This window comes from Cajanus cajan, chromosome 2 (genome assembly GCF_000230855.2).
Source record: "Cajanus cajan strain Asha chromosome 2, NIPB_CcT2T_4, whole genome shotgun sequence".
Lineage (NCBI taxonomy): Eukaryota > Viridiplantae > Streptophyta > Magnoliopsida > Fabales > Fabaceae > Cajanus > Cajanus cajan.
The window spans coordinates 75,196,375-75,214,968 of NC_138518.1; the positions used below are offsets into that span (position 1 = coordinate 75,196,375).

The 18,594-nt window shown below is 33.4% G+C and overlaps 3 protein-coding genes across 3 annotated transcripts; 1 reads left to right on the forward strand and 2 right to left on the reverse strand.

Annotated features, from left to right (window-relative positions):
• The first annotated feature begins 236 nt into the window (after nucleotides 1–236).
• CAC2 (acetyl Co-enzyme a carboxylase biotin carboxylase subunit) lies at nucleotides 237–10,785 on the forward strand. Its single transcript, XM_020360182.3, has 17 exons — nucleotides 237–446; nucleotides 537–596; nucleotides 746–1,074; nucleotides 1,183–1,324; nucleotides 2,015–2,113; nucleotides 2,222–2,278; nucleotides 3,814–3,885; nucleotides 4,722–4,811; nucleotides 5,757–5,816; nucleotides 6,388–6,573; nucleotides 6,994–7,086; nucleotides 7,153–7,234; nucleotides 7,453–7,559; nucleotides 8,813–8,888; nucleotides 9,242–9,288; nucleotides 9,408–9,470; nucleotides 10,345–10,785. The coding sequence occupies exons 2-17, from the start codon at nucleotides 540–542 to the stop codon at nucleotides 10,402–10,404; spliced, it is 1,620 nt and encodes a 539-aa protein (XP_020215771.1). The 5' UTR covers nucleotides 237–446; nucleotides 537–539; the 3' UTR covers nucleotides 10,405–10,785.
• A 557-nt stretch (nucleotides 10,786–11,342) lies between these two features.
• Nucleotides 11,343–11,660, reverse strand: LOC145955195 (uncharacterized). Its single transcript, XM_083069902.1, has one exon. It carries the CDS (start codon nucleotides 11,658–11,660, stop codon nucleotides 11,343–11,345), a length of 318 nt encoding a protein of 105 aa, XP_082926028.1.
• A 597-nt stretch (nucleotides 11,661–12,257) lies between these two features.
• On the reverse strand, nucleotides 12,258–16,819 carry LOC109799695 (kinase with adenine nucleotide alpha hydrolases-like domain-containing protein). Its single transcript, XM_020360304.3, has 10 exons — nucleotides 16,509–16,819; nucleotides 16,307–16,425; nucleotides 15,999–16,120; nucleotides 15,376–15,599; nucleotides 15,206–15,263; nucleotides 14,407–14,698; nucleotides 14,092–14,193; nucleotides 13,563–13,973; nucleotides 12,612–13,391; nucleotides 12,258–12,534 (listed from the first exon to the last, which is right to left on the reverse strand). Exons 1-10 carry the CDS (start codon nucleotides 16,684–16,686, stop codon nucleotides 12,463–12,465), a joined length of 2,358 nt encoding a protein of 785 aa, XP_020215893.1. The 5' UTR covers nucleotides 16,687–16,819; the 3' UTR covers nucleotides 12,258–12,462.
• Between the last annotated feature and the right edge of the window lie 1,775 nt (nucleotides 16,820–18,594).

The window sequence follows — 18,594 nt, forward strand, 5'->3', positions numbered from 1 at the left end:
TTTATCTTACTATAAGTCTATAACATATTAGTTTGATTTTTTACCTCGATGTATGAAACTAAATAAAACATATCTTCATTCACCATATGTTGAAATTAAATATAGGTCCTACGAAGAGAAAAAAAAAGTTAAAATTGAATCCTCATTAATTGAAACAGGCTTGAGAGTTGAAAGAAACCCAAGCAAGTGTGGTGGGCCACGTAGCGCAGTCCATTTATGTGAAGGAAGATGATAAAGGTTGAACGAAGGGCTGCGATGTAAGAAGATGAACACCCACTCTCAGCTTCCAACTGCCAAAGTCCAACTAAAACAAACCATTTAGATTTAGGCGGAGCTTTCAATTTGGCACTCCCTCGTTTCCATCGACATCCACATCAAAAACTCACTCCCATCACAACACAACACGCAAATCACACTCTCTTCTCTCGCCAACACCGCTCCCATCGGTAAGTATCATCCATCCTTCAATCCTTCACAACCTCTCTCTATATTACTACATTTATCTCACGCGCCACCAATGCTTCTCTTCGTTACAGGAAATGGAAGCCACACTTTCAGCCTGCAACTCCCTCACCTCGTCGTCCGTTCCCCTCGTGGTAACCACTCGCTCATCTTCTTCCATTTCACAATTCCTAAACTAATCATAACGATAATGATAGCAACACTGTTAATCGATTGAATAATTCGTGTAATATCGTTTTGTTCTGTTGCTATGAATCTGATCCGAAATGGAAAACGAAACTAGGGTTTATTTGCGGGGAAAGGAGGGATTAAGAGCTCTCAATGCAGTTTCCTAGCGGGAACGAACCGAGTGAGGTTCCCCAGGCAAGTAGGTCAGGTTAGTCGATTTCACAAACAACGCCAAACGCGTCACTGCGGCGCGCTCCACGCCACTTGTAACGGTAACAAGATCCTCATCGCGAATAGAGGCGAGATTGCGGTTCGCGTCATTCGAACCGCTCATGAGTTGGGGATTCCCTGTGTGGCTGTGTACTCCACCATTGATAAGGACGCGCTTCATGTCAAATTAGCTGATGAAGCCGTTTGCATCGGCGAAGCGCCGAGTAGCCAGTCGTATGTCACTCACTGCCTTTTCCTTTGTTTGTTTCAGTTCTTGTTTATGTCTAAGCATCTATCTGCGGTGGTTAATGATTTTTTTGCTTGTTTTTTTTTTCTGCGTAGATACTTGCTGATCCCGAATGTTCTTTCGGCTGCAATTAGCCGCAGATGCACGATGTTGCATCCTGGCTATGGTTTTCTGGCGGAGAATGCAGTGTTTGTTGAAATGTGCACGGAACATGGAATCAACTTTATTGGGCCTAACGTGAGTAGTCTCTGCGGTTTGTAGAATGCTCATGTCTCGTGACTTTCCTAGTTTAGAGCTTTACAATTGACTCGCCTAGATTGAATTAGACGAATTTAAACTGTCGTATTAAATCTTAAAGCTTGCTTCTGTCTATAGTATGTGAAGCCCGGAATTTGATTGACAGTCACCATCACTACAGTTAGTGATAAAAAATTAAAAACATCTTATTGTTTGGTTGGTATTAATATGCAGTTACATCTAAATGTGTATGATGATGACGATTGCTTTTTAGTGTTTATCCATGGTGACCACGTTTAAAGATTGAAAAATAAGTAAACAAAGGATGTTGAATGTATATTATTAACCTGTACACATAATGAACAAAATGTGCTTGCAGAGCTGTGTTGTTTGTGTGTTTTATGTTGAAAATTGTATGTTTAAAATTGTCGGTGTGCATGTGAAGTGTATTTAGCACAAGCCTAGTCAAGTGAGGCTTGCAAGTTATCTTTTATACCAAATTTTATATTTGATTTTTGTGGGTTAGTCTTAATTTTTATGTTTTCCCTGTTGAATATATATAGCTTATACCAAATTTTTGTTGTATATTCTAATATAAGGTTTCATCTCATGTATTAATATCCGACGTTGATTCTGATATTTCTCTTTCAAATTATATGGTAATACTAAATATTTAGTTAAAACTTTCAGCCTGACAGTATTCGGGTTATGGGTGACAAATCAACTGCAAGGGAGACAATGAAGAAAGCAGGTGTTCCCACTGTTCCGGGAAGTGAAGGCCTTTTGCAGGTATTATATTAGATTTAGATTCAAGTGTATAAATATCTTCAATGTAAAAGTTTGAGGCCAATATCAGATTCTATGACATAAAATTGACGAAAAGAATTAATGTAACAGACCACTGAAGAAGCTATCAGGCTGGCAAATGAGATTGGTTTCCCTGTGATGATCAAGGTAGATTTGCTTTATTATTTTTTATTTGTAACCTTGTGTGTGTTTGAAGCAAATTCCATTTTTATTTTTGGATTGTTGTAGATCATTCAACACATGCCTTATGCATACACTCATACATGTATATTCTCACTGTGTGTAAATATGAATCTAACAAAGCATAGTCTTGTAAATTTTTACCTTCCTATCCCTTAATCACTAAATATTCAAAGGATAATGAATCTTGTTTGAAAGTAAGTTTATATTATGATTAATTTAAAATTCTCGTGGAAATAGAGTATTTTGAATTTAATGTCAAGTAAATCTACCCATACCCAATAATTAAATATCAGCTAGGTTCTTAAAAAGTCAATATGTTTGAGGGGTATCTACTGTGTTGACATACTCTCATTTACATGCGTGTGTATATGTGTGTGTGTGTTTTTCCAACAATGATGACAATGGAAAAGGTTAGCTTCATAGGCTGAGTGTGTATACGTGGTTGAGGCTGGTTATGAAAGGTTTGGGGAAAATGCCAACATGGGCTGAGTTTCCTTTTCTTTACTTTGTCATCCTTAAAACATAATTTTCAATTTGAAGGTTCAAGGATAATAGGGGTGAGAGTGAGACTATGTTGTAAAAGGATAAAAAAGGAAAGGAAGAATTTCTTCTGCAGACTTCTGTGATTACAGCCTATAGGAGGAATGTACATCTGTGGTAGCATGTTCTGTCCCTTTTACAAACTCTTTACTCATTTTTTGCTACTTCCTCTGTATGAAGACAATTCTGGTAGATCAACTTCCAATGTTTGAAACATATACTTGTGGAAATATCCCATTTCCTGTGCAATCTAATATAGAAGGAGTTTATTATTCAGGATTATTTCTTTCAATGAAATAATGGCCAATTTCACTTGCTTAACTGTGTTATCTATTCTTTGAAGTGACATTAAAAGTATAAATTGAAGATTGTTATGGGTTGAGTCCTTCTTTGTGCAAGTTTACACTTGGTTTTAGGTTCTAGATGACCCAATTAGACCGGCAAAAAATGGGAAGGCTAGTAAACACATATTGATCTTGAAAAAGAATGGTGATGTTGATTTGTTTAAAGCAGTTTTTCTGACATGCTCCTGCTTGCCTTAATGCCTTTGTATAAAGCTATAGAACTCTCAGGATTGAACTATGATTACGACTCACTTGTTGCCAAGGACCCACAATATATTCTTGGAGTTTTGTTGTAATTGTTTTTGTAGCTACGAATGGAATGGCTGCTGGCCATGCCTATAGTAGTGGTGTCAGTTATGTATAATCCTGTAGATGTGTTTATAATTTTGATTGTTTTGAAACTGGAAACTTTTGTACCTAGGCAGGATTCAACTTTCTACGGCGATTCAATTTTTTGGATAGTGGTGGTGTATTGAAAATAAATATTTATTAGTCCTGTCCTGTATATTATTCTTTGTGATTCATTTCATTGAAACTGTTTAAATGGGCCTTGTGAAGTTGTGCATTCTTCTTTAGCAACCTTATGTGAACTGACAAATGTATGGTGTTTCTTAGGCAACAGCTGGTGGTGGGGGACGTGGCATGCGTCTTGCTAAAGAACCTGATGAGTTTGTGAAGTTGTTACAGGTATTTTGCCTGAATGGAAGTTCTTGTTATGTTGTCTGTACTCTGTACTGCTGAACTAGTTACAGTCTTTAGTTTCTTATCTGTTGTAAACAGCTATAGGCAAACGCCAGAAGTGCTGAAGTGGTAAATTTGAAACACAACTGAAGTATTGAAGCCATAGTGATCAAGAGTCTGTTTGTTTCAGCTATTTTCATGAAAAATACTTATATTTCGGAAAAAAAATACTTTTGAATTTTTTTTGGTGTGTTAGTTTTATTTATTAAATCAGAATATAAAACAACTCAGATGTCTAATTATTTTGAGAAGCTGCTTTGAGTATTTTCTAAAATAAACTATAATTATAGCTACCTTTTAAAATAAAATAAAAAATGATTTTGATAAACATAACCAAATAAAAAGCAACTGCTTTTCAAATCTTTAAAAAATAAATCACGTTTTTATACATTATTAAAATCATATTTATTTTAGAACTTCCAAATTTGTTCACAATCAGGGTAGAGAAAAAAAAGATCAAACAAACAAGAATGCTTGCACTGTGAGGACAGTCTTTTACCATATTTATTTTCTAACAATGTGATGGATCAAAGTTTCTTAGTAATGTTCCAGTAAGAACAAGGTTTTCCTGCAGTTTCTATGTTCCAGTAATTGTTATGAAATGAATGCTTCTCTATTGCAGAAGCATGTTTTAGGGCTTGACCATCATAATGGATTCTGATGGAAAGGAGATGATTTTATTTTGATTGTAAATAGTTCTATTCTGGTAGAGTTTGTCCCGTTGATGGGAATAGATATATGTATTTTTGGTGATCTTTTTATTCAATGTGATTTATTTGCAGCAAGCTAAGAGTGAAGCAGCTGCTGCATTTGGAAATGATGGGGTATATTTGGAGAAGTACATTCAAAACCCAAGGCACATTGAGTTCCAGGTAGTGTTATCTTCTTTTTCCTTATTGAAATCTATAACACCTTGAGGGAACTTTGTCCATGGGAAACACTCAAGTTAGTAATTACTTAACTAATTGAACTTCTGCATTTGAGCAATGTAATAATCGATTGCATCAAATACAATTTCCTGGTTGTCACAGAGGCTCTGAAGTAGAAACTTAACAGTATTTATTGACGACATTATTATGTTTGTTAAATAAATCCAATTTGAATGGTTCTACACTGTAGTTTAAATTGTTCACTCAAAAAATTAAAGTTAATTTATATTCTATATTATATATTCTTGCCAATATCATGCTTCACAATGTTAATTATTTAACCATGTAGAAGCATCTTAGAGCTTCTCCAATGGAATAGTTTAACTATGCTCTTATGGGTTCTTAACCATTGTGGCAAATGGAGTTGGCTCTTATACAAGAACCAGTTGCTTATATAAGCAACTGCCTTAACAATAAAAAAAATATTTTTTTCTCTCAGAAATTCGACAAGTTAAGAACTCTGTTATAAACCTTTTCATTGGAGTAAATTTTTGTTTGAGTTCTTAAATATGATGTGTCATTGTAGGGTCCACAAAAATAATTTAAGAAACTTAGCATCAGATGTGCTCCAACAGCCTCCTTTACTGGCTATATGTTAGAGCAGGTTGAAGAAAAGTTCTGCATTGTGATTGAGTAAATGGGCCGTCTTACAATTGATTTGAAAAATTCCTAGTTGGTTTGGGTGCCTAGGTTTTTTAGTTCAAGACCTGTATGATTTGAATTACAGATAATGAAATTAATATATTATTATTAACTCCTTTACAATTGATTTGAAAAATTCCTTGTTGGTTTTACAGCTTAATACTTTTATGGTCATTGATTATTGCTTGGATTTATAAATAATGGTATTGTATTTAATTCATCTATTCCTATGCTTCATGGCTGCAGGTTCTTGCAGATAAATATGGTAATGTTGTTCACTTTGGAGAACGTGATTGCAGCATTCAGGTACTATGAACTTAATTCCTCCATTTCTCATTCTGTTTATGTTTAGTTTGTCAAATTAGTTATTTGTATTAAGCATAATAATACCCATCTTGAATATTGATTTTATATTGAAAAAAATAAAATAAAAGCTGTGTTCTGTAAACCAGTAATTTGACTTTGTCATTGGTGAATTAAAGATAAAAAAAACTGAATATAAACTATTTAAAATATGTATAATGAGTATTAATTTATTTGTTTTTGTGACTGCATTGTGAAAGATTATAGCAATGTTGTTGGTAGTAATTGAAGCAACTTCCATTATTAACATAATGGTTATTTTAGTGTTTTGTTCACTATGGAGTTTCATATGTATATCTAGTATTTTATGATAACAAATGTGATAAAAAAATGCAGGGGGGAAAAAAAAACTTGAACTGGATTCATCTTGTAATTTCAATGTTATTAAACAAGTTTTATAGTAAGATAGCAATATCAAAAGGTGTTCTAATTATTTAATTTCTCTTTTCCTAATCAAGTTGCAAGAGATCCTACCTGAAGTAATAAGTTCTGTGGATTGTGTTTTTTCATGCAGAGGCGTAATCAAAAACTGCTTGAAGAAGCACCATCTCCTGCACTGACCCCTGAGTTGCGAAAGGCAATGGGAGATGCAGCAGTGGCAGCTGCTGCATCTATTGGTTACATAGGTGTTGGAACGGTTGAATTCCTTTTGGATGAAAGGGGTTCCTTTTACTTCATGGAGATGAACACTCGTATCCAGGTTGACACTAATTTCTGTTATACTTTTTTTATATGAAATGAACCTAGGTAACTGTTCAATATTTGTGAATGTTGGAGTTTTCATATTGACTACTGATATCGCAAAATAATGTATATAAGTGGAAAACAATTCTCATTTTACAAGTCGGTTTTGTAGTTTTAAGTTAAACCCAAACTCATTTTTTAAGATGGTATTAGAACTTATAGACCATCTTTGTGGTTCACCTACTCTTCTGGTATGCATTGCTGGTTTGGCAGGCATATGTAGAAGAAAGTGTTGGGATGTTTTACATCACTTGCCTCAATTCTTCGGGGGGCAACTTATATATCTGTTGGGAAACTTTACTTAATGTCAATTGATTTTAAGAAGAAATCTAACAGTGAGTGAATAATTTTCCATTGTTTTATTCTTTCGTGTCAGGTTGAGCATCCTGTGACAGAAATGATTTCCTCAACTGATTTGATAGAAGAGCAAATTCGTGTTGCTATGGGAGAAAAACTTCGATACAAACAGGTAATAGAGGAGATATTTTACTTGTGATTTTTTAGAATCTTGCTCTTATTGTAGTTTTTTCTACAGGAGGATATTGTGCTCAGAGGACATTCTATTGAATGCCGTATCAATGCAGAAGATGCTTTTAAGGGATTTAGACCAGGGCCAGGTATGTTGATTTATCACTGGTGAATTTGTGCAAATATATGTTAAAAAAAATCACAATGTTAGCTTAAAACACAATAGGTTTCATACATATTTTGGTTAATTTGGTCAACTAGCTTCTTTCAAATTTCAATCATTGCCAAGTGCTTGCATTTTATGGTTTTATTTTTATTTTTTATTTAAGTTTATTAATCTAAGGATATTTATCTCCTCAAATAACAGGTAGAATAACAGCATACTTGCCATCTGGAGGTCCATTTGTCAGAATGGATAGTCATGTTTATCCTGATTATGTGGTTCCTCCAAGCTACGACTCTCTTCTTGGAAAGGTGTGCCAACCTATTCTCGTTTATAATATTGATTTCTAATTCTTAATCTGAATTGCGATACTACATAATTTATGTATTTTATGTTCCATACGAACTTCAAATGTGTGTACACTGCCAATGTATAAATTACATAAACACCTCTCAAGGTTTTGTGAAATTGTAAATACTCCCTACTTTTTTATCCCTATACTACTCCCCTTAATTATTTGAAAACATTAGATTGACACCCCTCAAACATTACATTAATCTCCCTTTATTGTTTGAAAATATTACACTGTGACCTTCTCTATGGGAGGTTACTTTAAACGTTAAAAAAAAAAACAAGAGATATGTGTGCAATCTTACTAAACCTTAGGTGTTAATGTAATTTACAATTCAATGTAATAAATAATAACATCAATATTTAATACAAACATATACTAATCATAGTCTTTTCCTTTTAAACTCTCAATTGCATTTCAAGTTTGTTTCTCTTTTGATGCTTGGCCTTTTGGATTTGAGCAATGATAGGTTAAAAATATAAATTAAATGGTTACAATATTTGTTAAAAAGGAGAATGTATTGCGTATTGGTATGTGATTTGTTCCACCACACAAGTGGGAAGAATGAATGGATGAAAAAAGTGAAAGAAAATGGGGTCCAAATCCAAAATATTAGATGAATAGGATGTAATATATTACATTACATTAATCTTCCTTAATTGTTTGAAAAATATTATATTATGACCTCCTCTAAGAGAGGTTGCTGTAAATGTTAGAAAACAATGAGATATGTGTGCAATCTTACGAAACCTTAGGAGGTGTTAATGTAATAACAATTCAATGTAATAAATAGTAACATCAATATTTAATACAAACATATACTAATCATAGTCTTTTCCTTTTAAACTCTCAATTGCATTTCAAGTTTGCTTCTCTTTTGATGCTTGGGCTTTTGGATTTAAGCAATGATAGGTTAAAAATATAAATATAAATTAAATGGTTACAGTATTTGTTAAAAAGGAGAATGTATTGTGTATTGGTATGTGATTTGTTCCACCACACAAGTGGGAAGAATGAACAGATGAAAAAAGGGAAAGAAAATGGGGTTCAAAATATTAAATGAACAGGATGTAATATATTCTAAATTCTAAATGTTTCAATTTATTTTCAATTTATGTTGTGAGGAAGCTTAGATATAACTAATCCAACTCTATGTGAAGTGCACTTTTTTATTTCAATCCTAACTCTTGTCTTGACTTTGTACTTTTTTAGCTGATTGTATGGGCTCCAACAAGAGAAAAAGCAATTGAACGCATGAAAAGGGCACTTGATGACACGATTATCACAGGTAAAATAATATGATTTTGATTATTCTGTTAGATACCTGTACTTGGTGTTAGTCCATTGCATGCATGCCTGAAGCCAGAAAAGAATTAAATACTTTTCCTTTGCACCTCGGTTAATATACATTGCAAAAAGAACAAAGTTTGCTTAAAAGAACTGGATCCTTTGCAGTTTGAAACAAATTGCGGAATGTGCAGTGTCTGATCCAAGGGATCATATTCATTGAACCAACTTTGCCACAAAGATCTCTTCAATTCTAAACCTTTTAGTTTCAAAAAGAATCTGCAGATGGTCTTGATCCTTGTTTTAAACCGTTCACTTTGTATGGCATAATTAACAATTTCAATTTTCTCACAGGAGTTCCTACTACAATTGATTATCATAAACTTATCCTCGACATAGAGGTGGGTGTGCCTTTTATGTATTTTTTTAACATGTATCCTTTAACAATATTTTCTTTTGAGCAGAAGTCAGAATTTAAATAACTATATCTAATATATGTCATATCTTTGCCGTATTACAGGATTTCAGAAATGGCAATGTTGATACTGCTTTTATTCCTAAACATGAGGAAGAGTTGGCAATGGTAAGAACCTAATATAGCCTTGAAAATGTTATTATCGGGCAATGGGTTTAAAAATTATATTTCCTTGTTTTGGAGTTGCTTCAGAACAATTTTGGTAGGAAAACTCATTCATACTCTGAATCCTTCAATACTATCTATCATGATTGATTGTATAGGGTTGATAACCCCAGTTCTAGCTGATAGAGCTTGTCCAAGATTTTGAGAAAATTTATCAGAAGCTGCTTTTAGAAGTTTTTGCCGCGTAGAATCAGGGTTTGGATTGTGGATATAAAATTGTATACAGTCTAGTTGCTTTTGCATCAGATGCTTACAAGTTTTGTGCACGAGCCATGGTTCACATCAGATGCCCATAAGTTTTGTGCACAAGTCATGGTTCACATCAGATGCCCATGTGCATGGTATAGGATTTATAATTAAGTTAATTTTGGGGATGTAGTTCTCCCAAGATCATAAAACAATTGGTATAGAAGCTTGCTACTGCTCATGGTGCAAGCGAATGCTGTCATATAAGTGTCTGTCCAGGCTAGTGACGAGCTAGCACCCAGCAACTTGGATGTTGGGCAGTATAAAAAAACAGGTCAGAATATTCCTAGATTGAGTGCCTGCTCATAAGCCTATTTTGGGATTAACATGGTCCTGGAGTCTCCAACCACTAGCTTTTGGGCTTGTTCCAACTGGCAAGTCTGTAAATACAGTTCCTCAATGATCTATTGATCTTGTAGAATGAACGAAAATATGACAATGGTCCTATTGCAGATAGTGTTGAGCAACCTTGCTAATGTGTTCCGGGACTTTCTAAACCTAAATGCTAAAATAAAATTTCTTTTATTTTTTTTATTTAAGTTATTTGATTTGATGTCCTCTTCAAATGCAGCCGCCACAGAAGATGGTACTCTCTAACACGGTGAAAGAACTGGCTGGCTCAATTGCCTGATGGATATGATATGATATGATTTTCTGATGCCATAATTGCTTGGTTGTAATCACCATGTCGACAGTCCCTCGAAGTGGAAGCGAAATTTTAATGAAATTTTGATAATTAGTCTCTTTACATGATTATATTATAAAATTAATTATGTTTTGCTTTCGTCCCAAATATTAGTGCAGGAATTGGGAATAGCTGCTTCTTGCATTTCTTTTCAAGTCGTGGTAGTCACAATTGTTATTAGAGGATCTGTCCCAAGGCTTGTTTGTAATTCTTGTATTAAGAGCTCGATGCTAGATACAGTAATAAGGACTTAATCTTATCCTAACTGGTTGGGTTTGTTATACGGATCAATTGGCGTCGCTAGATATTTAAAATAGTTTTTGTTTAGACTTCCTTTTTCTATGATCCATATTTATTACTTGCATTTAACGTGAAGTGAGAGATTTCATGTGATCCGTCCCTATTCGCGACCTTATAGCACCAGCCATGGAAATAGTCTTCTGTGCTACGTCGGACATTGGTCATGGAACAAGGAATGACAATGATATCAGAATGTACGGTTAGCAATTCAGGGAATGAAGTACAGACGTAACTTGTATGTTCATTCTACTTGAAACCCCCGACAAAATTATGGCAAAAGTTTTGTCCTTCAGTACATGCAACGAGTATTTTTTTCTTCCTTTTAATAAATAAAGTATAACTTCTTTCTTACTAACTCGGCTATTATAAAAATAAAATACAGGAGAAATTCTTTAAATTAATACTCGGTAAATTAATAAACTTTCTAAAATAATAAATTTGTTCGATCTCGACTTGGGTCAATTTAAAAAATTGAAAAACTTGATAAAATAATAAGATAATAAATTTTCAGGAGATCTCTTTATAATTTTCGGTCCCAAGAAAATCATAAATTAATAATTCATAAAAACTGAAAAAAAAATATATTACACTTTATTGAAATATGATTCAATAGTTGTCTGTTTTTCTTTAAAGTTCAAGTCTATTTGAAGCTCATCTCTAACTTTTCTTATTGCATCCAATAGTTCAGGTGTTATATTTTTGTGTTGTATCATAAAGTTGTGAAGAGTGTTCGACGCCATAAGTGCTTCCTTTCGCGTAACAGGCTCCAAAGACACTGTATCATCTTCGCTGTCATCTTCTGCATTGTTCTCAATGATAGTACCCACAATATCTTTTAAACTCTGAACCTCCGAACATGCTTCATTTTCACTTGGGTAGTTCATTAGATTGTCGATATCCATCTTATTAGATAGCCACATTGATTGATCATAGTCTCGAGGTCTTGAGTTTCTTCATCAAAAGTGGATTCATCCAAATTTCTTGCAACGTCACTAGCTGAACGAATTTTACAGTGTCGGAAGTAATTCGCTATTGTTTCTCTTGTTTACATTGAACACATTTGTTCCTCTTGTTTATATTTACTGTACTTCAAAAGTCATTATTGATTTTCAATGCATATGTATTTCAAAAGTCATTACGTATTGATTTTCAATGCATATGTACTTCAAAAGTTACTAATTTACGTTGAGTTCCAAGGTTCGCTGCAACGTAATTCTAAGAGGCATAGACTAATTTGCCTTTTGGTTTGGTATGTACAGTATAATTACTTAAAAACTCTTTAAATTAATAATTATTAATTTATCGATAAATTAATAACTCTCTAAATTAATAAATTTCTCCGGTCCTGACATTATTAATTTAAAGAGTTTCTACTGTAGTACTTCCATTTTCGGTTGTAATTTTATGTCTAACTTAGAAGATTGAATTCTAGTATTTGATTAAGGGGCATAATAATTAACTATTTGTGTTAATAATTTTTTTGAGTACTTGCAATGAGGTTAAAACTAAGAGAAATGTACTTTTGCATTCAGTTGAATCAAGCTGTAAGCTACTCATTGACAAAAATCACTTGATATACACTTGAAAAATTGCAGTTTTTGGCTGGATACATGAGTTTTCTCTAAACGAACTAAACTAGGCTTAGAAGTGCCTGTTATTATGTTATCATGCTGTTTTTAAACCAACTGCCTCGTCATCCACTTGTTATGCACACGATGAGCTTGAGCTTGAGCGGCTGGATATTCCTGACAGCGATTGGAAATCACTCATGGAATCCTACAAGAAAAACATATGATGTTAATGACTATAATATAAGCTGGAGAAACAACGAGTAATGAGTGACGGTGACTCACTTGAGCCGAGGAAATGGAAGAGTGTGAGTAATTGTAGTTGCTTCTGGGAGTGAATCCTGTGGGGACACCGAACATCATCATCATGGGCATGTTGTCTTCAGCAAAATCTCTGAGTTTATTGAGCTCAGGTAATACAACTTTTCCAAGATCAGGTCTATCTTTTCTTCTCATTTCTGCACACCCCAATGCAAGCCTAGCAAAATGCAAGGCATGTTCAACCGGCCAATCCACAACGGCTGGGTCGAGCATCTCGGCGAAAGTCCCTTTCTCAATAGATCTTCCAACATGGTGAGTCAAACCCATTGGCGGCTTCGCTGTTATAATCTGTAGAAGCATGATCCCCAGTGAGTAAATATCAGATTTGATTCCCAGCATACCCGTTTGCTGGTACTCAGGGTCAATGTAACAGAAAGTTCCAGCAGTTGATGTCATGCGATACTGTGTCACAGTATCTGCAACTGAAGGAGGGACAAGCCTGGCCAATCCCACATCACTGATCTTGCTCACAAAGTTACGGTCAAGCAAAATGTTTCCAGGTTTCAAGTCACGGTGCACCAGTGGTTCTGGCTTCGTCTGGTGCAGGAAAAGTAGCCCAGTGGCAATCTCTGCAGCAATTCGGAATCTTAGCTGCCAGGGAAGAGCTCCTTTGTTGCCTCTCCGGAAGAGGCAATCATCCAAACTTCCATTAGCCATGTACTCATACACTAAGCAGCCAAACTCTGGGCACGCTCCAAGGAGGAGAACCATGTTTGGATGCCTTATGCAACTTAGCACTTCAACCTGCATTCACCAAATGACAAATTCATTGATTCCACCATAGTGCATTGATTACCTTAAATGACATGGAAAGGAAACATGATCCGCCGTCCAATCCTTTCTATATATATATATAATAATGTAGGTTCTTTTGGGTACACATAATATACAAGTTTTTATTTCCATTTTTCTTACCTCTTGATGAAACTGTGACCGTCCCTGAGCTGCATCTGGTTTTAACACTTTTATTGCAACTGGCGTGTGATCTAGTTCAGACCTGTAGACTGGTCCATAACCACCTTCACCGATCTTGAGAGAGTTGGAAAAGAATTTTGTTGCTTCTTCTATCTCCTCTATAGTGTATTTTCTGTACCTGGCAGGACTATGTGAAAGGATATCCACAGTCTTCCTCTTCTGCTCAGATTCTGCATTCATTCTCTTTTGTGCTTCCAACTCTGCAATTTTTTGAGATGTTTCTGCTGCCTCCATGGACGCTATACATTTTGCTTTCTCCTTCTCAGCTAATGCCAATGCTGTTTCTTCAGCAAATCGTGCCTCTTCCAATTTCCTTTGTTCTTCCACTTTCCAACGCTGAAGTTCTAGTGTCTGTTGGAGAATCGTATCAATTAGTCAGTATGTGGTTTGTAGATTACATTAACTTTATGGCATGGCAGTAATATTCTTGGTACTTGCATGTTGGGACTAAATTAAAATCTTAAGTTACCATTTGCCTTGCTGTCATAACTTCCTTGCATGCTGTACTGTACATTTCCATTGTATGCTTCAGTTCTAGCTTCAGTCTCCTCATTTCAACTTCCACTTCATCCTATAATTTCAAAGAAGACATTTGTTAAATCTTGTCCTGCTGTGCAAGCACATGTACATGTAAATATCTCTAGAGTGAGTATGACATAGAGCCTCAAACTTGATCTTGACAGTTAGAAAGGCACACATGGGTGTTTTGGCATGTTAATAAAGTAGATTAGTTAACCATATTAATTATCTAATATATATATATATATATATATATTTAGCTTACCGAAACTGAAAGCATGGACGATGACATCGATGACCCACTGTCTTGTGAACTGAATGAGTAGTCACCCTGATCAATTGACTTGGCTCCTGAGAATGAAGAGCCAAAGCTTCTGACATCAAACTCTGAGCCTGCTGAAAGCCGAGGTTTGATTCCAGAGTCAAGGTCATCATACATTGAAGGGAATATTCTATCAATACTTGGCCTTCCACTGCTCACGAATGAAATATCAGAGTCGGTGACTGAGGACTCGTATGATCTGTAATTTCCTCTATTAGGTCTTGTGAATGGTGATCTGTCCAAAGGATATCTAGTTAGTCCTCTTGTACATCAATATTTTGGAACACATTGGCTAATGTAATTAACATTCTTATATTTTTTGCCTGGCAATGATGTCACTATATCTTTACACGATTTTGAACTTTAAACATACAAGGTTTACTTCAACCAATGATACTCAGACTTCAGAGATGAATGCTTTTTCCCCACGATAGTTGCATTGTATTCCTGATCTAATTAGGGAGATTGAGTATTCTTTGGTATTTATGGTTATAATTTCTCACAAGCAATGCCATCAGGTTTTCCCTTTTGATTTGATCAGTGCAATTGTGACAAAGAAGGCGAGTTTGTGACTTTTCACTAATCATTATGAATAATTACTGGTTTTGTTGTGTACTGAGAAAGAAATTTTCTACTATGGATGGTGTGTGTATGTATATGTTTGTAATGCAATTAACGTGTGCTGTGTTCTTGTTAATATTAACTTTATGTCACTCCAACTAAGAACTCACGATGTACTTACATGATTTCCATTTCATCCGGTGTCTGGGGAGCAATGTATGATGGCTTCTCATTTGATGCTGTCATAAGTACAAATAAATTCAGTGCTTGATAAACAATGTTACCAAAAATAAAATAAAAATAAGTTAAACAGTGAAATATGGGCTGAATATTAAAGAGAAGTTGGCTTACATCGTGGTGGGACGGGGTTGCGTATTACTTGTGTATCCATTTTCTCAGGATTTTGGAGAGTCTGCTGTGGCTGCAATGGATTGTAACGGGTTGTAGGTTTAGCAGCTAGTGGAGCACTAGCAGTTTTCACTGATGAGATTTTTCCTTTGGAAATAATGTACACAGTGCAGAATGGTGGCGCCCCTTTGGACACGGCACTTGGAATATCAGATGTCCTAAATCTCCTGCCATAAGTAATAGATCAAAAATTAGTATTATGTTATGTTCTTCTCGAATATAATTCATCAAAAATAGGATTCCGACCTGTTTTGATCAAGTAAAAGCTATTTATTATGAATTAATTTTTTTACCAAAGTTGTTACAGATGGATTTTGAATTTGATCAATCAGATGTTATAAGTTGTACCTCTAATATGCCAAAATCTCACAATTTGATTTTGAAACAAAGTCAAATTCATACAATTTGCATTTTCTTCAAAAGCCAATTAACCATTGTTATTAATTGGCAATCGGGTATCATTGTTAGATTGATTATGTATTAGTCTCCTAATGTTTGTGATCTTGGTCGAGTTCAAGCATAGTTGTTTGAATTAGAGTTTGGTGAGCAGGAGGAATCTTTATTACCTGACAAGACCGCTCCTTGAAGGTGCCCCGAGAACCAGAAGCTCAATGGAATACATGGAAATTCCTTCTATTAATCCCTTAGTTATATCCGCGTCCTCCAATAAGATTTCTTTGCATTGTATCTGACATGAATTAAAAGTTAAAAAAAAAAAAAACAACAACAACTACATGAGACATATGAACAGTACTCATTTAAAAGCAAGATCTTTCGATTACATGAAATTGATTGCTCTTATTATTAATGCATTCCTTTAATCTTATTGTTGAAAGATGGAAATGAGAGGAGAAGATATTGTTTTAGAACTAACACTCTTTCTATTGCAGAAGAGACGAAATGAAGCGAAAAGCTCCTTAGATTCATTGTCCATTTGTTGCATGTATGCTCTAGCCACATCATCGTTTCCATCAAGAGATATATAGTTTCCAGCTGCATTCATAATCATTTAAGTCATCAATGTGACACAGCATTTATTCTGATCAAAAGGGCCTAAGAAATTTGTTAATGATTACTTGGCGTAGGAATGGAAGCTGCTTTTTGTCTAACATGGAGCAATAAGAGACTTTGGTCTTTGGGAAGAAGATTATCCACTGCCCATTTGGCTGCATATTGGCTTGTTTTGTTGTTTTCAATTGCCACTGCCACAATACGTCCACTTCCTAGCTTCTTCTCTTGAATCAACCTTGACATCTTTCTTTTCCTGTTGGAAAACTATGACGCTTGACAGAAATTTTCTAACTTTCTCTCAGAGGCCTTAGTTTTTGTGTTTCGTAGTTACTTTGGATTCTCCCAGAGGCTGGCCTTATATATTGCAATTAGTTATAACCAGTTGTAACTTGTAACACCGCTATTTAAAGCATTCTTTGAAACTCCAACGGAATTTTGAGTTCTGTTGCGATGTGTCAACCCTATAATAGTTTGCATTTTGTTATTACCTTCCAAAATTAGTGAATGTTCACCGAACAATGTCCTTTGACTTGTTCATCTTCCATCATCCAGTTAAAAACATTGCTCTAATCTTGGATGATCGACACGAAAGCAGACATAATTAGTTTTACGAGGATACACGTGTTTTTTATACTAAGAAATGTTATCAAGAATTTCACTTATTTATTTCTTTTCCTGTATAACGCAAGTTACACAACTCATATATCTCTAACTGATCAAACCCAAATTAAGTACAACTATCATAAATAATAACATTGTGGAATTTGTTTAACTCGTTGATATTTTTATTATTAATTACCGAGTAAATTATCAGAAAGATATATCTTCTCTTCTTAAATTAAATTTTACAGTATTCTTTTTCAACAAATTTCAATATATAACATTACTCATTTTTTAAAAAAATTTAACTTCTGTTACAAAATTTTTTTATTACCAAAATACTTTTATACTAATGTCCTTTAATATTACATCACTCATCTTTTTCATGTTAAAATAAATATTTTTCTCTTTAACAAATTTAAATATATTATCCTTAACAAATTTAAATATGTTACCGTTTAGAAATTTATATATTTTTTATTATTTTCATTTTTTAAATAATTTTTTCTAAATTAATTATATTTAAAAATATATTTTTCATTATTAATTTTACAAAGTATTTTAAAGTTATATATCAAAATTAAAATGTTATATATAAGTATTTTTTTTGGATGACGTCCTAAGAGTTTGTCTTATATATATATATATAATAAAATTGAAGGTAAGTATTGAAATAATATTTAATCAATACAGTTAATATAATATTTTTATAAAAATTTAATTAAAATAATAATTTCATTATAATATTAATTATATATAGTAAAGGTAATAATACATAAGTATTAAGATATTATTTAATTGATATTTCTAATAAAATATTTTATAATATCTAAGTAAACTAGTATTTTATGATAAATTAGTATTTATTATATTTAATTAATATAGTGGAAAATATGTATATTAAATATATAATTTTTTGAATAAATATTTTTATATTAAAAATTTATCATTAAATAAAATATAATTATTACAAAATTTGATATTTATATATATGTGTTAATTTATATTACATATTTATATTTTTTATTTTATTTATAATTTTATGCATTTACATGTACTTTTATTTCTTAAGTTAACTACAAACATTGATTCCTTTTAAAATAATTATCTTAATAAATTAAATATTTGTTTTTGTATTCATAAAATGTGCGAAAGCACCCGAGTTAGCCGTACGGAAGAACGAGTATCATATTAGTTTTCAAACTAAAAACCGGTTTTCATTAAAATAAATTGAGAATTTATAACTAAAAACTACTTCAAACACAATCAAATTTAAACTTATTCATTAAAATGAATATTTAACTTATTAAATTTAAATAATTCTCTTAACAATACATTTTGTTTTCACATCCTGTGTATCGTTGTTATAATATTGACTAATTTTCACGCAAAATATAATCAATTTTATTAATTATTTTTTAAAATTAACGATCTTAATTATATATTATATGAAAATTGATTAAGATTATAGTCACGTAACAATCAGGGACTAATAATAATTTTAGTGGAAGGAAAGACCTCCATCAAATCCAAAAGGCAAAAGCAAAGAAA